The sequence below is a fragment of the Salarias fasciatus genome, chromosome 19, assembly GCF_902148845.1.
Source record: "Salarias fasciatus chromosome 19, fSalaFa1.1, whole genome shotgun sequence".
In the NCBI taxonomy this organism is placed as follows: domain Eukaryota; kingdom Metazoa; phylum Chordata; class Actinopteri; order Blenniiformes; family Blenniidae; genus Salarias; species Salarias fasciatus.
Genome location: NC_043763.1, coordinates 10,430,147 through 10,452,982, shown reverse-complemented (window position 1 = coordinate 10,452,982; position 22,836 = coordinate 10,430,147). Strand labels below are relative to the sequence as shown.

The window sequence follows — 22,836 nt, the reverse complement described above, 5'->3', positions numbered from 1 at the left end:
AGAGTATCTCGTCCTGCAGAGTTCATGCAACAAAGTGAGCTGCTCTACCAGCGACAGATTAGTAAACACTGCCACCTAGAGGCTGTGGTGCTGTTCACATTGCATGGTTTTTCAAACTAAGGGTCGTGTAGGGTGGAAGTCTTTATCTCAAATCAGAAGAGTTCTGTCAATACCAAAAGGTTTGCATCTAATTTATTAGTCAAAATCAATCAGTGAACAGGAAAACTTATGTTTATTGTAATTCTGACAACTCACACACACACAAACAAACAAACCTTGGTATCACAAAATAACGTCAGTAATGATGGAAATACACTCGAAAGTACAACGAAGCCGAAGATCTATTAAAAGACTCATCATGACTGGGTATCGGGCTATTTAATGTACAGATGTTCTCAGCCAGCAGGTAAAGCATTTATTGAAGCAGTTCATGGTTGCTGTTGTTGCTTTTTCTTTCTTTTTTTCTGTCGGTATCGATGTTGTGCCTGAAGACCTGAACGATGATTTTTCACAGTGCCCTAAGAAGCAGATACGCTCATGTTGTTTTGTGTTTCCTTGCGGGAAGGAAAAGTACTGCTGTCGAGGTTTATGTCATATCATCACTCAGAGATGTTTGGACGGCGACACGAGAGAAGAGTTCAACATCTGAACCTGCACGAAGAAGACACTCTACGAGAAAACCAAAACTCACCTGCATAATTAAAACAACACACAAGTGCAAAAGTTTTGCCCTTTTTAAAGCTCGACTGTTTTTCAAACAGTTTAGTAATGACCAATCTCAAAGGGATTACTGCTACAGTACTTTTTGACACGCTTCATTAACAACATGACAGAGAGAATACTGACAGGAATCAAGCGGCTGCACGTGCATGAAGACAGCAGTGACAGTGACGAGACTGATGCCTCACATCCCTCTCCGTCTGCACATGCATGAAAACTCCCCTTTTGTTGCTTAATATGCGAAATTCACATGGAAAAGTGAACCTGATGACGCACCGAGCATCAATTTCAGACGACCTGACGAGACAGGGTACGGGAGGTTTTCAGGACTTTCACTGTGCCAGCTGTTTGACTCCTCAATTTATTGGCATCTATCTTTTATATCACTTTATTCAACTCCGCATTACAGCCGATCCAAGCTGTGGGTGACGTCAGATCACAGTGCCAACACAAAGAGGAAGACAACCACACAATTAATATCACACCTCTGGGAAAATTAGAGAAACAAATTTAAAACTTTAGAACAGCGGGACAAAGCTGGAAAATTCACACACAGGAATAACGTGCAAACTCCTCACAGAAGGTTTAGGGTCATCGCAATTATGGTGACCAAAAATCTCCAAGAAGTTCACTTACATCTTGATGCTTTTTCTAAATTATTATTAGACAATCTGCAATATAACACATATCAAAAAGTCGCCTATCAAACTTGCTTATTCATATTCCACATAGCTGAGCTCTGGCCTGCAAAGGTTTTGTATTATGTCTAATAATATATCCAAACCAGTCACCTCAAGGACAGTTTTGTCATGTGCTGCTGGCATATCTATCCAAAATCAGCATGTTTCCCCCACTTCCCTCAGCCTGTTCAGTCTGGTAAAACATGTTTTCACTACAAGATGGTGCATTGAGTCACTCACAAAAGCAGCTGGAGGAACATTGAAAAACAAAAAAAAATGTCTGAAGCTTTTGCTACTGCACAGTGATATCGTCTACATGATAAGGTAGATGCTGTTTATATATTGAAATCATTCGGGATGACTACACCTACCAACCAGAAATTTAAAGCTGAATAGACAAAACTCTTAAATCCAGGTGAAGAAAAGAATCAACACCGCTGCCTAACCAAACAACTGAGACATGACTTAAATTCCACATGGCGCCCCTTTAGAGGATCGTGCCATTTCATTTTATTACTGTTTACTATCAGCAACAGAAAGCAGGGACACTTCAGCACCATGGACAGCTCCAGGTGGATTCTGCTCTTAAAGCAGGATTCAAGAAATATAGGAGGGGAAAAGAAAAAAAAAAAAGCCGTAAGTTCAGTACAGGAAGCCACTCGGTGCCAGTGTCTGTCTCCTAATCATGACACACATACCTCCGTCTGATTTCTTTGGGCAACAAGCACCTCAGAAAAAAAAAAAAAAAAAAAAACCCTAATTATTGTCTGTAAACTATACAAAGGTTCAGCTCATTAGGTGTGATGTTTTGCTTGAGAAAGAGGAAGCACTGTAGGCAGAAAAAGAACTTTGATTAAAATTCCTAAAAAAAAAAAAACAAAAAACAAAAAAGCATCAAAGACAACAGGACCTCAAATCAAATCCAGCCTCCCTCCCTTTCACTCTCTGTTCCTCAGCGGCTCCGCGAACACGCTGCTCATCAAAGAGGGGAAAACCTAGTTTGAGAATCATCCCCGAGAGGCGCTGGTACAAAACCAACCCTCTCCTGTGATGCGTGGTTATTTTCCCTACAAAGAAAGTGAGCCGGGTCCCACAGAGGCAGTGAGTGGAGAACGGTATTTTCTTTGGAACAAACAGCGCTGCAGCGCATCAACTAATAGAGCCTGGCTCCCAGAGGGGAGCTCAATATAGGACACTCTTCCTCTTCCTCCACTTGAGCTATTAATACACCCAAACAAAAGAAAAGAGGCTTAATGAGGCAGCAACGGGGAACTCATGCGAACTAAGTTAGACAAGAGCTTTGTAGTGTTTAGCTTCAAGGATTCCAGCTCTTTCATATGGGCGATGGATCTTACTTTGCTGTTTTCTATGGGAGCGGGAATACAGCGTACGTATGATGCTCTTTTTAACCTAAATGCGTTCGATGAGACGGCGTCAACACAACAACAAAAAAACAGATGCATAGTTTTAAGCGTGATAATGTGCCTTACACTGATACACAGATTCTTTACAGGAGAAAAAAAAAAAACACTCACACACACACACACACACACACACCTACACAGCATAGACTATTACAAAAAAACAAACAAACAGAAAAATCTGAGCTGGAAAAACAAAATATTTTACTGACTGGACAAAACAAAGTGTGACATATGAAGCATTTCTTTGCATATTTGCATGAAAGGAAAATAAATCCCATGCAGCTTAAAGCAGCTACCTTGAAGTTAATGCTTTGGTTCTGAAACAAGAGTGCATTTAAATGGAAGAGAATGAGGGAGTGAGTTTAAATGCACATGGCAGGTCAAATAAGAAAATGCATCCTGAATTAACAGGATGAACTGTTTGTAGGCAGCGTCACACAACGTTACACACCGTTCACCAAATGCTGTATCAACACCATAAAAAACAGGCAAATTTATACTATAAAAAAGTAAATAAACAAAACTGGGATAATACAATGTTTAGGTTATTATATAAAGGGAGTTTTGGTAGATTGACTTTCATTTGCAAAATTTCAGGAGATATTTAAATGTTCGTGTAAACAAAAATCTGCCAAATAAAATACAAATGAAAGCCCAAAAAAGACCAAGAAGAAAAGTGGCTGATGTTTCAGTTCACCTTACGCGCTGGGAATTTCATATTATTAACCAGATATCTGCCTCAAAGTGTCACACAGGTCGAAGACCATCATTTCAGTCATGCGGTGATGTGGAAGTAGGTCTGAGACGGCGTCACGGAGAAAAGAGAGGCTGCATGAGGTTTTTCCTTAGAAACTTTCATCGAGGGTATATTTATCTTGCAGTAATTTTAAGACTCGGGGAAAGTGACAAAAGCAGTTTTTTTGTGCTATACTATCGGTTCAGGTGCTTTTTTTTTGGCACATAAACCTTCCATATTCAAATATTTAGGTCACTTCAGCTGGCCCTTTGGCATCTTGGATCAGAGAAAACTCGAGCTCTCTCCACGCGCATCCACCTCACACTAAGCTCATCACAATTTTCCATTTGGGGCTTTCTACTCAATCCAATTGGTCAGGGTGTTAATGAGACAATTAAAGTCTCATATGGCACAAGGCAAATCCACTGCTGGGCTAAATACTGAGTCGAGATCAGGCCATGTGGAACAGCAGCAGTGCTGAGTCTTGTAGTAGTCATTCTGCCCGCAATAGAGGCAAAAAGAAGCCTAAATATAGCCGCTCTTGAAGGGTCACATCCCCTCCGGCGGCAAGTAATCCCTAAATAACAACAACACAACAGATTTGGCTGAACACATACATCCACATTTGTTTCTGAAACAACAACAAATAAAAAAGATGTTTACACACCAGCCTCCAGAAATCATCTTAAAATCCATCAAAGGACTCGGGTCACATGAATCTGAGTCACCATTAACAGCTAATGGTAATAATCTCTTTGTGCTGACGATATTCTAAAAATGGATGACCATGTCTCCGTGCCCCTCGAGAGGCATCGACTTGTAACATAACTACAAAAGGTATGAACGACTGGCGACTACACCGAAACAGTCATTAGAGCTGACGCACAAACACACACACATAAACAAAATATTTCCCTTTTGTTTTTTTTTTGTTTAAAGACTTGCTGTATCTGTTATTTCTTTTCAGATCCCTCTGAACCATAAATAAGTTAACAATATAGCTTATCATAAATACATTTCAGTCTGTAAAGTTTCACATATAAATAACCAGTCCCATCTTGCAGAGACTTCCCACAACAGAGAAGTGGACCCACGTTATGTTACGCTGAACACCCCCCACCACCCCTCCCCCAAGACTAAAAATACAAAGCATTCGAGGTGTAAACACTATGACTTTCCCTTTAAAAACCTCTGGAGACAAGGACAAGGACAGGTAAGAGGAGCGGACAGACGGTGGTTTCATGATGACACTAAAGGGTCCCTCCGCTGTGTGTCTGGACCGGGGGGGGGGGCAGTAGTAGCGCAGCCCTTTTTTCATTTATGTCACCGGTGACAACTTCTTCCTGGTCCAGGTCCCTGATTGATACAGTATGTGTGTGAAAGTCATAGAGAGAGAGAGAGGGAGAGAGAGAGAGAGAGAGAGAGAGAAGGGATTGGCTATTGCTAGTGATGACAGATTAACTGGTTGATATTTTGAGGTGACGGCTGCTGCTCCTGCTGCATGCTTGGTTTCTGGAGACATCCATGCAATCGAGCCAGAGGCAGAGAGCTGCCAGGGACAGAGGGAGGGAAGAGAGCGGTCTCTGCGCCGGTCCGAGCCACCCTTCGGCCCGCCGGTCCGTCTAAATCCGGATTTCTCCTTTCGTTTCACTGTCCTTCTGAGAAGTGGAAGGCTGGAGGAGGCGGCTGGTGGCCGGAGTCCGTTCCCAGTGCCACCGGCGTGTTGACGGGGGTGGTGAGAGGAGTGTTGTTGGAGGGCTGCGGGTTGGCGTCGCCCTCCGTGAAAGTCTTCTCCTGAGACTGGGAGGAGGAGGACGAAGAATGGGTGCTCTCGCTGGAGCTGCTGCGGGTCTCTGTGCTGGTACTTGTCTTTTTCATCTTCCTCCTCTTCGCGAGCGGCGCTTTGTCCACCGTCTGCAGGCGGAAACCTTCCCGCTTGCACTTGTTAAATGCCTGGGAGGCAAACAAAAAAATGAGCCGTAAGATTTCTGTGAAGAGATCATATTTAAAATTACGCTTTGATCACGTCTCAGTCTAACACGTCACATCAGACTGCCAGTAGCCATCAGTGTCAGAGGGACAAAAAAAGGAAAACCAGAAGAGAAATAGACTTCTTGGTAAACTAACCTATTCACAAAATCCAATAGCCAATTCATCTTTTAATTATTTGAGCTCCACTACTTAAAAAAAGTGTTGAAATAATTACACAAGTTCATGCAAATAAATTAAACATTACACATCTTATATTTTAATTTTACACTGATGGCAAATAACTATTTAAAAATTAATTCACTGTTCAGTCAGTAAATCACAGAAATAACTACTGAGTGTCGTACTTCTTTTCTATTTTTGTCCAACAAATTAATACAAACCAAATCGATGGCAAATAGGCAAATCACTATAAACACAATAAACAGAAGGTTCACACTGTATCTGTGAACATTTCCATTCTATTTTGAACATTTAAGAGGCGACGATTCAAATAATAATAAATTTGCCTCTCTCTTTGTGTCAGCAACTAATTATCTTTCAGCTCTGGAGGAATGTAGCAGCAGGCTGATGGTGTGAACAGCAGTTGTTCAAAACAGCCCAAATTTAATCAGCAGTTGGTTTGTTCTCATGTCCGCGCACAACAACACTTGTGCTTCTGTTGCTTTTTCTTACATTAAAGGTAGCTTTGACGTAAGTGTGGACGGAGGCAGTGGAGGAGCCCAGAATGTCCGGGGTCATGAGTGGGTTGGAGGACAGCTGGCTGTCGTCCTGGAGCCAGGCGTTGTAACGCAGGCCGGACATTTTAATCCTCTTGTTCGGGTCCACCGTCAGCAGCTCTGCAGGAATAACATGCAGATAATTATTCTTGCACTATTAATATGTGAGGGAGGAAAAAAAAAAAAAAAAAGAAGAAGAGCTGCGAGTAAGAGAGCTGCAAAGAGGAAGTGATTTGATCCTGAGGTAGCTCAGCCTCTCTGAGCTGCTTTGTGGGTTAATGGTTCAGTCCCCAAAATAAACAAAGTGGGAGCTCTCCAACTAGAAAGTGGAACAGCACGCGGTCTCCTGATCGTCCAGAAGGCAGAAACAGTTCAATAAAAGTTTTTAAACCTGGAAATATTAACCAGAATTAAATGTATGCTGAACCACTCTCACCTCTCTGTGTTCATATTATTAAATATGAGGTTGCATGTAATTCCAAAGGAGTTGTAAATCTATGTTCGCTGCTGTTTGCTCCTAATCTATTAGGTGCAGCTGGGTGGAGCCCAAATCTCTGCAGGAGCAACACAGTAACTTATCTTATCTGAACGGTCTCAATTTACTCATCAGAGCTTTAGTGCACAAATCTTTAAATGCTTTGTGATGTGTTCTAAATTCTACATGCAATAAAAGTCACTTTATATACAAATGAGCCACCACGGCTGTCCTCACCTTGTATCAGGTCCTTCGCCTGCTGGGACACATTTCTCCAGGCTTCTCCTTCGAAAGAGAAGTCTCCCTGTTTGATTTTCTTCATTATCTCCTCAGCACTGGTGTGGGTCACGCTCTTCTCCTGGCACTGGAAAGGGACCTGGCCAGACAGCATGGTGTACTGCGAGGACAGGGAGCCGTGTGAACACAGAAAAGCAGAAATAATGAGTCTGATCTAACCTTTCTTTTCAAGTGTGGTCCGGAAAATATTGCACGCGTCTTTTGGTTTCTCCCACGGTGCCTGCAACGAAGCAACCAGCCATTAATGTTTGAACACATCCATTGTTAGAATAACAACATGCTTTAAAAGCGCTCTTGACCAAACGTGACCGCCTCGTGTTTTTCATTGTTCTGTTGCGGTTGAACCAGCGCTAAAGAGAGGAGCAGCGTGCGGCTCGGCTGAATGAACAGGATACGCTCACCTTGACCTGCTTACGCCTGCCCTCAGATTTCTCATTAAAATGACAGTGGAGGGGAGCAGGCCTTTTGCCAGCGGAGGGTCTGCCGTGCTCACATCTCTCTCTCTCGCTCTCTCGCTCTCTCTCTCTCTCTCTGTCTCAGCTCACTTGGCTTCAAGGCCGTTGTGCACACAGCTTGTCAGTAGCCATTTCGTCAAAGCTCCACGAGGCACACTACTACCACATCCCCCAAGGGGGCGACGGTGCGAAGCGGCACTTGCACACGCAGCCCGGGCTCCGTGCGGATGACTGGCCGTGTGCAGAAATCTCTTATCAACTAACTGCTCCGCTGTGTGCCCTCTCCAACAGCTCCACTACCTCTCCTCTTAATATTTTCTCCTCCACGCGGGGAAAGGTTGAATGAGGAGCACGTTTCCTCTGCTGGGGAGCGGCGTCTCTCATGAGCGCAGCTTCCACCAGCATGGTCGGTCCTCATTTAGCGGCGAGGATTGAAACTGTGTCAGCTCAACACGGGATGCTCGAGGTTGTAGTTCTGAATGAAGGGAGATGAATATCGCATCAAGCGCATGCCCTCTTCCACATATACATGGGTGCATGCATTCACACGTACGGAAAGCCTAAAACTAGAGACCAAATCAGTCAAAGTGACGGCTGATTGCTTAATCAGAACGGCCTGCAGAAAATCCATAAACTGGATAGCACAAACAAATCAACAGTGTATGGAGCTTCTGATTAAACATTAATTTGGTTTTAGAACCACTTCATTTTGGGGTGAAAAAAAAACTGAATTAAAGTGGAGTATGGAGCTGTGGATTTTGAAAAGGTTTGTATAAATTATGAATTTATATAATCAGGTCACTTTCCTGAGGCATTGTGGAAAGTCACAGTCTAAAGTCAGCCTACACTTGCTAAGACTGCAGCACAAAGACAGATGCTGGTGAATAGAGCTAATCAATGATGTGTTTACTGCTATTTGCGACTGAGAGTATCACTACCATCAGGCTGAAGCAATATTTTTCTGTACATATTTTAGACACGACAAGGCAAGGTTAAAGATAAAACTACTTTAAAAAAAAACTACAACCTGTAAATATATTGTACTTTTTAATTAATATTTTGTTTGGGATGAAAAAAAACTGATATTGGCAACAAATCAACAATTTAACATTTGAATTTCACAAGTTCTGGTGTTTTTAAGCAAATCAACTAACTATATCTGTGAATAAGATGCTATAAATAAATCAGTACGAGTCCAAATTCAAATTCTGGAGTAAAATATAATGAAGCTCAGTGAACCATCAACTCACTTCTATACACGCTATACCCAGGAAGAACATTCAAACTCTACACATCTTCTCACTGTCGGGTCTTATTGAACCAACACAAAGCATCTATCTTCTACATTGCAGGTTGAAGCTGATCACAGTGAAGACAGGTTACACCCTGGACTGAACCTCAGTTAATCACAGGGTAAACTCGGAGACACACACACACACACATTCACACCAAGGCCAATTTAGAGTCTCCAAGCGGACTAAATGCATGTCTCTTTTGGAGTGTGGGAGATAAACAGAGACCTCAAGAAAAGATGACAGTGCTAACCACCGCCCCGCCGTGAGGCTCCAAAATGTATTAATCAGATGAAATTATTAAAAGCAACAGAAAATCTTTCCTGACGCTCAATTGCTCATTACCCAGAATCCACATCTCCTTCAGGACAGCTCGAGCTCAATTTCACACAGACCAAAATCCACTGCAAACACAGCAAGTATCACATGATGTAGTAAGATTTCTTCACCCGAACACTGGTATAATTGGCGGTATTTTGTTTGAAGCTGAACTCGGTTCATCCACTCACCAGAATGACACCAAGACTCCACAGGTCACAGGACTCATCGTAGCCATCATATTTGAGTATCTCTGGTGCGGCGTACTGCAGGGTGAAGCAGGGAGTCTTCAGGAGCTGATTGTCTGGTGGTTTGAGGCGAGCAAAGCCAAAGTCTATGATTTTTATCTCGGAGTTCTCACTCTCGTCAGTGAAGAGCAGGTTCTACAAAGCAATTCGAGACACAGACAGCAATCTTTTTTTTTTTCTCTTCTTTTCTTTCTTTCTCAACAAAACGGGTATACTCAAGAGCCAAGTAAATTGTACATCAAGACTGACCAGGTACTTCTGACCCATGTCAAACAATTTTACTCTTCTTTTGGAGAAAATTGCAGTTACGATGACAACGCGACGGATCGTAGAAAGTTCAGTAAAACACAGTAATTCTGCTTTAGAAGCGAACGGCCCAGTCAGTCTACATACACCAGAAAGACTGGGCTCGGACAGTGGAGATTCTCTAACAGCAGCCCAGCTGAGTGCGTGTCCAGTACCTCCGGTTTAAGGTCCCTGTGCACCACGCCCACGTCGTGCATGTGACTGACAGCAGACACCAGTTTGCGCATGATGCGGCTGGCCTCCGTCTCACTGAAATGCTGCTTCCTGCGGATTCTCTCCAGCAACTCCCCTCCGCCGAGCAGCTCAAGAACCAGGTACGTGTGGAGCTGCGGCAAACACACAAAGACACAGAACACAGTTACATTTCTCCCCCGCCTGTCGCGCCCATTCCCAACATTTATTCTTGGCGTGCTTTTGAAGGAGTGCAGAAGATAAAAACACTCTGAAACGTTTTGCAATTGACAAATATTGACAATCTTGCATTGTGTTTTGTAATCTATCATCAATCTTGCTTTCACAACTTGAAGCGCGAGTTGAAAACAGGCCAGTGCTGATGTGTGGACTGGCTGGCCAGAAATTTTTCCATGAAGAAAAATATTTTTGGGAGAGATTGAAAGAAAAACTAAAATCCAATCCTTGATCTCATGACGCTGAGATCAAACCGTAATGACATTGAGCGAAAAGTAAACGGTTCCAAACAAATTGGGAAGAGTATAATACGTCCGGGCAGCGGGGCAGAGTTTCTCATTAGGGCTAAATGTGGGGAACAAAAGGCGAGGCGTGGCAGCGCTGCTTTGATCTGGGTCACAGGACCGCGAGGTACAGTAATAACCCCACTGAGCTCATCAGGACTAAAGTGGTGCTCCTGGGCATGAAGGACCGGGGCTAATGAACCTGCGCACAGTCAGAAAAGCGGACACGCCTTTCCAATAACCGGGGTAAACTGCATTTGGATTATGCACACTCACTTTGGGTTAAGTGTGCGGCTCGATTAGCAACATAAGTGAATCCGCGGTGTTTCTATTCAGGAGTAGAAAATGGGCTGTTTGCACAGCTGCAGTTTAGAAATAAATCTGCTGTGAAATATCGAGCGCACACAAATGTTCAAGGTGCAATATGTGAGGAGACGGAGACGGAGACGGCCGCAGGGCTACCAGCATCCCCATTAATTTGCCTTGTTCCAGTTCCAGGACTTAATAAGGCTGCAGTCCTCACAGGCATTATGGACAGCGGCGGAAAACAGAATTCATGTTGGAGAAAAAATAAATAAATAAAAAGAAAGAAACACCCTCCTTAATTCACCTCACCTGATCGTGGTAAATTTCATGTAACTTGACAATATTAGGGTGGCCGTCGCACAGCTTCAGGGCCGCGATTTCCCGCTGAGTCTGTGCCTCCATTCTACAGCAAACACAAGCAGACACAAAACACAAAATAAATACACAAACAGGAAAAATGGAAAATTGACTTTTTATATGATGAACTCTGGGCCAGATATCTGAGGAGGCCTTTTTGGTTTGAATTTACCGAAGTATATAAAAGTGCCTTTGGATTAAATGTCTGAAGAACATACAAAGATTTTCCAGAAGCAATAACCGGCTTCAGAAAGGAGGACAGGGCATTCCCGGAAAGAGCACCGAGCAAGCAGCGACTTATTACTTTTTGTGCAATATCAGAACACACCCTATATCATTTTGACAATTCAATTTGATTGTGCGTGGGTGGCATTTCTCACACAAGGCAAAGGGGGTCACATCCCACAACTCTGGAGCCTCACACAGCTCTTCAGCCTCTCTGTTAGGGCTTCACAAATGGACACGGACACTACCTGTTTTATTTATTTGATTCATTGTGCTATAAATTATCTTTCAAAGAGACTCTTACCTTAAGAAAAAAAAAACATAAATGAAAGAATATTTCATATTTATATAACTACATAGAGTTACTGAATTTCACAAATACAACAAACACTACAATTACAGCATAAAAAGCCAAACTATAAATAAACATTTAGAAACTGTGCACTCTTCAGTTTGAGGGTTAAGTAAGTTTTCGGTTCCGTACAAATATTCAAAAAAAGCTTGTTCCGGTTGTTAAGGTATAAAACCATGTATGAGAGAACTTCCTACACAGAAATCAGATTAATTTTGTTGCCGAGGACAGAACAGGAAATAACGACTCAAAACAATACCACACACATCATGAACATCAACAGTGTAGATTTCCTCTGTAAAGCTGAGGATTTCAGAAGTGGACTAAAAAAACACAGTGATTCTGTGTAAATGACCTCCCTGAATCTGATATCCGTCAGTATGAACGTGCTTGACTGCAGATCACTGATATTAGAATCACAGCATTTGTTGCTACGCTGTCAGTTGAACGGTGTAGTCTCAGGAAGTGAGCAGGGTAACAATCACCAGCAAAAAAAAAAAAAAAAAAAAAAAACCCCACTAGATAGAGGTGTGTTCATTTGTCCCATATCTTGCAATTGCAAAGGGAGAAATACATAGAATAAGGTCTCTAATGATCTTTTTAATTTTAACAGAGCATTTCTGATTACCTTTTTTTCCTCAGGTTTTGTTCAGTTGGCTCATTTAGGTCCAGTTTCTTTAAGGGTGGCAAAGCAGAGAGTCTACCAGATTTAGCCATTTGAATTAGAAAAAAAAAAAATAAAATCCTGTTAGCTTGTACCTCTTGCTGACAATCTTGACTGCATATTTCTGGCCCGTCTTCTTGTGTGTGCACCGTCTACAGATGGAGAAGCTTCCCTCCCCCAGAGCACTGTCCTTCAGGTCCATCTCATAGCTGATATAGAAAGGAGAGTCCTGCAAAAGAAACAAGGCACGTGTGAAAACTTTACCTATGCTTCAAAGACGCTCTGCGCTACCTGCATAAAATGGAGAACATATTTTTCTTAAATGGAGCAGATGTTCGATATGAAATCTGCGTCACTTCCTGCATTCCTGATATATTTTGCAGGCCAAATTATCCAGCTGTTTATACAAAAAAATGACATCACCTCTGTGGCCACAGTAAACACTGCTCGTGTTTTTGATCTAGATATTTTTTTTCCTTGCATTCCTCATCCTTGTTATTCTCTATACAAAGTCACAATTACAGTTCACTTTCTCTATTTGTCCTTAAATTCAGAAACTGGATTTGATGACAAGCATGCGTCCTATTTCGACTACCACTGACCCCAAATAACCCTCAAGCCCTTCACTTTTTATCAGTAATCACATCCTACTATGTTTCACCGGTCTTATGACATTAAACGCTTTCCGCCATAATCTCACAGCTATCTGCTGCAGTCAGTTCAAAAAGTCAGAGGAGGAAGCCAGTGCACTTCCCTTGTTGTGTAATGCTGAAGACAAAATGAGAAAAGTGGAACATGCGAACCAGGGACTGAAAATCTACAAGTTCAGGTCTGTTTCAAAATGCTGATGGTCGCAGGATAAAAAGGACTGTATTTATGCAACAATGAACACCCAGCCGGTGGCTATAAAGGTTCACAAAGATCTCATTTCAAAATGAATTTTGCGCATAACTTTAAGAATGTGTTTAAAAAACTAAAGAAAGAATTTTAGATATTTTTAGTAAAACAAACCTTCTTCACCACAGTCTCACTATCAACAGACTGATAACTACCAGTAATGACTGATTACAGCACCGATTTACTGAAAAATAACAGATATATTAAAATATAAAAATATGTATAAATTGTAGTGTTGCTATATTTAAAATCACAAACGAGAACAGAGAGTATTCAGGTACACGTAACGAAAAAAACCTGAAACCAAGTAAGAGAACAAAAAGCTTCTGCCTCTCTCCTAAAAAGCGCTGAAGCACAAGCGCACTCATGAACAAATGTCACTGAATAAACAAAGCCGTGCCTGAAAACTGAATCTGAGTGCAATAAAACAACCGCAGCAGGGGAAAAAAAAAAATGTTGTGGCAAAATAGAGAAGAAGGGAAAGAAAATCTCTGTGACAGCAGCCATTAGCTTAAGTGTGTTTGTGCTGGGGGATCCAAGTCCATTCATCTTACCTTCATCATGGCGCTGCGGGCCACCGCGGCAGAGCCTGGCCTCTCAGAGCCCCCACACAGCTGGACAGGGTCGTCCATCACCACATTCCTCTTAAACAGGATGGAGGGGGCCATGAAAGAATACCCCTGTTCACAGAAACAGACAAGGTCTCCATGTTTACATGTAGCTAAAACAGAAAGTACGAGGGGGGGGGGGACGGTGTGGACCGAAGAAACGGAAACTCGCTTTTCTGCATTTAGAGTCTCCGCAAAAAGGAGAATTATTAGGAGAGCTGTTTTCGTTTTCTTCAGACGCGACAATGTCACGCAAGCCCGTCCGCCTCACAATGAGGCCAATTCTGTTCATTTGTGATTAACAGTGGCTGTCCAGCTGTTCCCATTGTTAGGCCTGTCACTGCGGAGCTCTGCCTGCATAATTCCAGCTGTGGGAAGCCCAGAGCTTTGAGCTGGCATCAATCACAATCTCCCTCTTTTTCACAGACACACACACAGCTGTGTGGTATGTAGTGACAGCAATGGATGGACGGAAGGATGGATGTTGAATGAATGAGATGCCCCAAATTGCCGGGCTTGAATATTTGATTGCTCTGCTGTGAAATTACATCTTGGCGCTCTTAATGCAATTTTAATTTTGTTTTGTGAGGCACTGCGGGGGAGCAAGTGCACGGTTAAAAACTGGGATTGCTGTCGTTATCTCAGAGATTGCTAGGCTTGCAAATTATAAAGACCACAAAATTTCAGACTATGTGAATGGCAGCTGAGAGCGAAAAAAGCCAAGATGAAGTTGGCAATCAAAGACTGAAGGCGTAACCGAGACAGACGTGGTGATGCTCTCAGAGTGTAACCTTTTATTCCATGAGAGAAGCCCGTTAATGGATCTATTGATCTACTGAGCTCAAGGATCCAGAAGGCAATCAGAGTTGAAATTTCATGCAATACATCAGACAGCCATCAGCTGGCATGGAGTTGTGGGCCATATTATGGTTCAAAGCTACATCAAAAATAGTCATTCACATCTGTTACTTCAATAAGAGCTGCATATGGCAGCAATTACTTCAATAAAAGACCCTTTAGTCAATTTGAATACCAATGCACACAGACAGACTCATGTTGACTTACAGCAACCTTTTGAGGACATTCAAAACTTCACTTGATTACTTCAATTGCTGTGGAGTATGTCAAATATAGTCACTGACAAAAAGTGGGTAATGTATAATGCGATTTTTCATCCGTGTCAACATTTCACACTGCCTGTAACCAAAGCCCGGACAAACATGAGCACGAAACAGATACTGATCTAAATGCCATTCTGTGCAATGACCTGTGAAAAAAAACCACACAGGAGTGTTTCTGTCTGCAAACAACAAAAACCTTCGTGTCACAACAAAACACCGTCTGGCTGTCTGTAGTCCCTTCCCTGTCTCTCACCTGGAAGATACGGTCACAGTTCTGAGGCAGGGCTGCAGGGGAGTAGGTGGGGTCCATCTCTGTGAACTCGTCTGCAAAGTTGCTGACGTCCAGCTCGTCCCGAATCACTGGCTTGAATGGTGCCGGCACCTTCTTTGCTGCCAAGTCCTCCCAATTTATTTTCTGCAGGAAAAGAAATCCACGAAACGCATTAAGTCACTGAAATGACATGCACTTACTGGAAGATTTAGAAATTTAAAAATTATCCTTATCAACATGACAAAAATTTTAAAATAAATCCATACATATGCATCCATTCCTTCTATTAATGTGAATACTGCATGTGCTGTTAATCACTTCTCAATATTGCTATATAGTCAAGCCAAACAGTGGGATTCACCTGGTAAAACGGGTGTTTCTTCACATTCTCGGCTCCATTAGGACCTGAGCCTAACCTCTTCTTTGGATCTTTAATGAGGAGTCGCTGGATTAGGTCTTTGGCCAGTGGTCCCATGTCTTTGGGGAAAGGAGGATCCTTTTTGGAAATCCGTCTGTGAGATCAAACGCAGATATGATCAGTGGTTCGCAGTGAATATGACAGGAAAATATCTGCAGACCAGAGAGAATGTATACTTTGCGATGTCTGTGTGTGAGTTCTCATCTCCATCAACGGTGAAGGGAGAGCCACCGGTCAAAAGCTCGTACATCAACACACCGAGGCTCCACCAGTCCACTGCCTGCAACGCATAAAGGCACCCACCCGTGACTTCAGAGGCTGATAGAAAAATCCCACTGCAGAGTGCACACACTGAGCAGGGAGGGCAGCTTCGACTGCACGATTAGATCACACAAGTTACACAATGAAACTTTGCCTTACCTTGTCATGTCCAGACTCTCCTCCTTCTACTATTTCTGGAGCCATGTATTCAATGGTTCCACAGACAGAGAACGCTCTCTCAACCTGTTTTATAATGACACAAAATTGCAACAATTAAACACTCAAGAGGAAACGTATGACTCAAAATAAAGGAAATTCTTCTTTTAGCATGCCGATGTGCATCCTTATTGTAAAACACCTGCAAGTGCTCAGTAAATAATCATTTTATGCACTGCGTCACAGCAGAGAATTATTTAGTTAATAATGATGGGAAAACAAAAAATAACATATTTAAGCTGACGTCATGTTTAAAATCATGATGGCCATCTGGACATACATGGCATCCCCTGTCAACGAATCACAAACTTCCCTGTGAAATACAGAAATTTCTCCCAGGTTCAGCACAATCAAAGTGGATCATGCTTGCTCATATAAACAGTCGAACAGCAAAAAAAAAAATGAATCAATAAAATCTTGTAAAGGTTTAGCATTGAAGGTCCAAAACAAACAGTACCTGATCAAATTCTTTACTGAGGCCAAAGTCTGTGAGAACTATATGACCACTGGAATCCAGTAAGATATTTTCAAGTTTCAGGTCTCGGTAGACGATCCCAAGCTGCAACAAGAACATAAACTACAGGTTAAGCAGCGAGTAATCATACGGAAGAGACGGGCTTGGAGACTGAGCTGAGTCTGAAGAATACCTTGTGCAGATGTTCTAGTGCCAACACAATCTCTCCACTGTACAAGGCTACTTCTTGCTCCTTAAACCGCACCCTTTGCACCAAGTGTGTGAAGAGCTCTCCACCATTCACGTAATCTATAACGGACGATAGCGTGTAAGGAGATCATGTAAAGGGCTTGATTTTCAAGCAGTCACTCTCCTGTAATTTACCAAAGTAAAAATCTGCAGAGCAAGAAACAGAATTTAATTTCAAATATCCTAACCAAGAATGAGGTGCAGCTTGGTATCCGTCTGGAAGGCATAGTGAAGTGTGACGAGGAACGGGGACTGGCGGATGTGCTCCAGAACTTGCCGCTCCGTCCGCGTGTGTTCAGCTGTCTTTGCTTTCTGCACAATGGTGGCCTTCTTCAAAACCTTCATGGCGTAGAGCTTCCCCGCATCGTGGCCACTCACTTTCCTCACCAGGAACACCTTGCCGTACGCTGGGCGGTTAAAATAAACAGAGGCAGAGGGCAAAGTTCAGCGCAGACTGTAGAGGCTTGAAAAGAAATGCCGGGCACGGCGTGCTTATCATTCCCAAAAGTGCATGCCAGACAGGCACGCCAGCCATCCGTCCCGTGTCATAATCTGTGTCACACAAACGGATACTTGTCGTTCACTCACCTCCTGTGCCCAGCACTTTTAAAAGCTCAAAGTTTTCAATGCCCACCCTCTCCACATGGCCCGTCAGATTGGCTGAAAGCACAGGAGAAAAAAATTATCCATCAGCTTATGTTATTTTAAAAGATTAATCTAACAATTGCATTTATAGCATTAGAGATCACGTCAACGGAAAAAGCCATGACAAAGTGTGTATCTACAAAAAGGCACAGTCGATGTATTTTATCTAACAAAACAATTAAGGATTCCTGCAACAATTTAAATCTTATGTTTGTATTTGCTACATTGTCAACCTCAAGGGCAGCGGAGCGGTTACTGCTCTCAGCTCTGGTTAGGGGTTTTTAGCAAGAGGTCTGCTTGTCTGTGCTCCCCCACAAAAAAATAGTCACTCTGAATTACCTGAAGACAGGAATTTGAGTGTGCTGGACTGTGCGTCTCTCTGTGTTTGTGCTGTGGTGGATTTACCCATAATCACCTGGGATGGGCTCTAGTGTCCCGTGACCCAGAAAAGGATGAAACGGAACAAAATTAAACTCTCTGTGTCTGAAAATGACACTCTCCCATTTACTCTGATTTGTCCCGATTTAGACAACTCACTTGCAATTCTCCATATCCTCTAAGCAGCCACTGTAGGTTAAACACTGTGTTGTAATGGCAAAAGGTGAAAGAGCAGACGAAAACAAGTAAAGGGGAGAAGATGCACAGTAGAGCAGTCTGTTGACTGTTAGTGGTAAAAAAAAAAATCTCACATAAATTCAGGAATATCTCTGAGGTTCAATACTGTTGACAGTCACAACCTGTAATCATCTCAGACTGCCTTTTATTCTGTAATTATTGTAACTAAAGGTTTTGCATCCTGAAGTAACCAGAAGGAAGATTTGCTAAAAGCTGGCTGCTTTTAATTTTTTTATTGTGCTCCAAAATAAATAAACTATTGCCTGTGTTGTTTTGGGCAAACTGTTTTCCAATGGCATCGTATTCTTATGCTCAAAGTTTAAAAAAGACTAGATCCACATCTGAGGTTCAACAACGTAGGCAGATTGCAAGCTGTAAGATTATCTCTATCAAATATGAACGCCATGGGCAAAAACAGCACATGCAATTTATGTACATTTCCTAATGTAAACAGTGAGAAACAAGTCCGGGCTTGGCATAAACCACTCTCTAATAAAATGCGACAGTACAGGATAATCTCCGAGCAATATTAACAGAAAAAAAGGTTATTATCTTCTTTACAATATCCTCAATGAATTCAGCACACTCTGCTGATGACTCTCCGTGTCTTTCTAGATGATGGCCTGCCAGTCCAGCTGACTGAGCATGGCACGCTTTCAGACATGCACGCATCCATTGTAGTGAACACATTCCTTCTGTCTCGCACTCTGGAAATAGGCTACTGAGCAATTAAAGCGGTTGATTTATTTTTCTCCTAATAACGCACGAGAACAAAATGCTTCAACAATTTGGCAATTTGAGTCCATACCTTCTCATTTCAAAACAGCGAATGCCGTCCTTCAATTTTGAGGTCAGAGATTGGAGTTATGTAACACTCCTGCCAGGCTCACCCTCCTGTCAAGGCCAACTTTGAGTTAGGTGTTTATTAATAGACTGACAGGGGTGTCTAACCAGATGATGCCGTACTGTGGGACAAGAGGAAGCTTTTTCCATTTACAGAAGGGAGATGTTTAAAAAATGTTTTCTACATTGTGCATTTATGAGATAGCAGGAGTGCTCAAACTGTCGTCAAACAGATGCATTTTAAACTCACACTGTCCATTACTAGGCATATTTTTTGTGCAGGATGTCATAAGATTATAACTCATTTAACAAAGATGATCACTCTATGTCCATCTCCACTGGGTTAATGCTTTGAGGGACAAAATAGCAATAGGTTTAAATGGCTGTTTAAATGCTGTGTGAAGTATTTCACACACAAAAAAAAAACCTGAGTGCCAGTGACAAGTAGACAGACTGCATAGTTAGGGCTGGGCAGTAAATCAGGGTTTAGCACAGTCATGTTGCAGCCTGAACAGCAGCACTGTGTCATTATAAGCCAGTTGCAACTAAAGCAGAGTGCAGTTTCCATTCAGCAGCCCACTGCTCTGAAACTCTCTACGCAGCACTATCAATGAAATCTCAGTCATAAACATTTCGGAGTTCAATCAGCATTTCCTGTTGATTCTCATGCATTGGACTGTGTCAACATTACTTCACTTTAAAAAATCTTTCAATAAAGTGCTCTAGTTTTTGACAACATTTTCCACACTATCCCAGTCCTGCATTACTCTCCTTTACTCTGCTTTAAATTTCATTTATAATTTATCTGAGGGTCCTGTTCAAACTCACCTGACTTGAGCCAATAATATAACAGAAATGTCATAAACATACATACAGTCTAAAAATGGTTGGGCAATTATTTTACAGAGGAAGTCCAATGAGAAACTGGAATATTCTGAATGGTCGGTGCCTGGTTTGAACACAGTTCTCCTCAATACAGATATATTCCCAAATAAAAAGAGCATGCTGCAAGGTTTTGAGAAGATAAACACTCTAACTGTTTTGATATTGGTTATGCAAAGTGAAATACAAGAATACAACCTTCCACAAAGCCAAGCAGGCAACTTTATCAGTGATATCATTAAAAAATATTTAAGACCGAGGGAATAGGTCTTATTTCCTATAAGCCTTCTAACTGATGTGTGAACATCTGTTAGCTCTGCTTGCAAATAGTACAAATAAGAGGAGGCAAAACAAACATGAAATACCAGAGCTCAGGAAAATTAAAGCTCCCACCAAGAAGATTAAAGCAAAGCAGCTGTATTGCATGCAACAAGTACATTATTTTTTTATTTGATTCATAGGTTTCTATTGATCCCTGGGGGCTGTCAGGGACAGCCAATGGGCTGCATGTGTCCCCATGTGTGGTCTGACTCTAAAAGGGACTGTAATTTGCTTTGAGGGATTCAAAACTTTTGAAGAGCTTGGCCTGTGAAATACATCTGTGCTGTCCTCTAAATTAGGCTTCAAGTTTCAAAGTTTATGTGCACATAAAAAACATGTTTTCCCTGTACAGTGAAATTCTTTCTCAGCAGTCCACAGAGAATGCCAGCAGTTAAACAGCGTGTAAAAGAAAACAGTGCAAGAAAGGGGAAACTAAATAAGTAAACAAAAGTAGTGCAAAAATAGCAAAGAAATTTCTATTTACAAAAAAAATACATGAACGTGAAGCAGCTTGGAAGTGTGCAATCAAATGTATGCTAATTAACTCACTACATATATTGTTAGATGTGATCATGTGATGATGTGCATTTAAACTCTTGACATTTACTTTCATGGGCACATCTGTAAGCATAATGATTAAGCAATTTTTTATTGCATTTTTCTTCAGTATTTGTGTTTTTCTTCCTAACTTCAGCCAGTCTCCACCTGGCTTTTGTCTTCTGGTCCATTACATTGCGTGATGATCATCCTATCTTATCTTTGCTACTATGAGCAGTATGGTTGTGATGTGCAATAAAAGTTTATATTATTTTACCGTGGATGACTATGTAACAGAGGCTGATTGGAGAATATGTGAAGGTAACAGGGTCAAGCTCGGAGACGAGTGTATTTGACAGACTTCCTCTGTTACACAAACCAGCGTTGCCTCATTTCACAGTGGATGTGAACCTCTGTGTAAAATGCAGAAAGCAGGCTAACGTTAGCGCGTCTGACTTGGCATCGTTGCAGCTGCTCATCGTTGACTAAGGATAAGTTAGCTGTGACCGCTAACAAACGCGCGCATAATAACGGGGAAACGTAGCGATTAATGCCATCCACATTGGCGGCGTCCGCAAAGGCAGAAACTTGGCGAAATCTCCGCGTGTGGTCCGATCTAACCTAGTTACCCGAATACAACTAGCTTACGCTAATGTTATTACCTGGGTTGAATGCGGTTAATAAGTAACGCTAGCGGGTTAGCTCACGGTAACAAGACGAGCGACGTAACGTTATAACTATTAATGACAGCCGGGTAATGTTAGTCTCCCTCTGCCATTTTTAAACTTGAGCAACGTCAACCTTAATGTTAGCGCCTACTACAAACAGTGACAGTTGCTCGATTAAGCTAGTCAGCTAACATATCTCCCCCCTTCATTTACACGTGTCCCCAGAAGATAAATACCACAAAAGAAAAAGTTACACACGCTGACAGCTAACTTACCATTTTTCAGCTCATGTTTCACAGTAAACAGGTCACCTTCTCTGGAAGATCCCTCCATCGGGGATGGCATCGTAATTTCGTGCCCCTATTATGTTGAAAGATGCTTTTCAAGACAAGGTTGGGTTCACCTCCCAAGCCTATTTGCAGTAGCGACATGCACAGATTAACATGTATAAGAAAACGACGACACGCCGGGTAGTTCGGCGTCAAACCGAACACAAATACAAGACAGAGTGTTGTTACTAAGCCTGACAGCCAGCAAGCCCATAGGAAACACTTGCTTCTTCCAGCACACCACCAAGACCACTACCTTCGCAACCAGGCAGTCCCTCCGCTCTGATTGGAGTTGCTATGTGAGGATCTGCTCTCTGATTGGTCGCTTTCAGGGCAGCGACACGTGAGCCCGCCTCCCTCGAAAGGCTGGTGGTGCCTTCAATTGTCCCTCGAGCAGACTTATGTCAAAGGTCAGGACTTAAACTCTGAAGCACATAATGAGATATTTTGGAAATATTACAAAACTTCACGTTAGTGCAGTGGTTCTGCAGCTATCACACATAATATATGTAGAAAAAAAGCTACACGTTACAGTGTAGTTTTTAGGAATCACAAGCAGCCTGTAATGATTGTCTTCGCATTTTCCTGTCAGGGAATATTATAAAAGTCAGTATCAGAAGCATGTTTTAAATGCTCATTCGGGAATATTTAAGACACATCCCATAATATTACTCAATACTCAAGAGGGAGACAAGGCATCCATCCATCAATTTTCTATCCTGTTCAGGGTCACAGGGCATAGGAGACAATCTTGCAGAGGGCGAGGGCAGGATACAACCTGGACAGGTCGCCACTGAATCACAGGGCAAACAGAGAGAGACAGACTAACAAACTCTCAGTCCCCACTTAAGGGCAATTTTACAGTCACCAATTAACCTGACATGCATTTTTTTGAACTGTGGGAAGAAATCAGAGTGCCCAAAGAGGAAATCCATGCACACATGGCGAGAACATGCAAACTCCACACAGAAAAGTCCCCGCTGAAACAGATAAGAAAAACAAAATGTATTTATGGAGCAAAATTCAAGGCTTCACAGTGCTTTACAAGAAAGTAGAGCAGCTAAAACCAAACAACGCAACTGAGAACAGCATTATAAGAAGAATGAAAAATGTTAAAAAAACCTTATTAAGATAAAGGCAATTTAAAAAGTAAATCCATTGTTTGATGGAAAGTTTGAGCAACTAATAGTTTTTTTAAGGCCTGATTTAAATTAATGAGTGTGCCAGCTGTTCACAGATGTTCAGG

General features: G+C 42.1%; 1 protein-coding gene across 2 annotated transcripts; it reads right to left on the bottom strand.

Moving 5' to 3' along the window:
- Nucleotides 1-215: 215 nt before the first annotated feature.
- On the bottom strand, nt 216-21,818 carry rps6ka5 (ribosomal protein S6 kinase, polypeptide 5). Of its 2 annotated transcripts, XM_030116673.1 has the most exons (17): nt 21,537-21,818; nt 17,339-17,410; nt 16,939-17,157; nt 16,695-16,810; nt 16,505-16,606; nt 15,991-16,074; nt 15,747-15,850; nt 15,514-15,664; nt 15,135-15,296; nt 13,707-13,832; nt 12,351-12,484; nt 10,967-11,060; nt 9,815-9,985; nt 9,297-9,488; nt 6,981-7,140; nt 6,225-6,388; nt 216-5,513 (listed from the first exon to the last, which is right to left on the bottom strand). In XM_030116673.1, the coding sequence occupies exons 1-17, from the start codon at nt 21,604-21,606 to the stop codon at nt 5,208-5,210; spliced, it is 2,427 nt and encodes an 808-aa protein (XP_029972533.1). In that variant the 5' UTR covers nt 21,607-21,818; the 3' UTR covers nt 216-5,207. The 2 variants fall into 2 exon arrangements, with proteins under 2 accessions (XP_029972533.1, XP_029972534.1); XM_030116674.1 differs by lacking the exons at nt 216-5,513; nt 6,225-6,388 and having other exon boundaries at nt 7,127-7,260.
- Between the last annotated feature and the right edge of the window lie 1,018 nt (nt 21,819-22,836).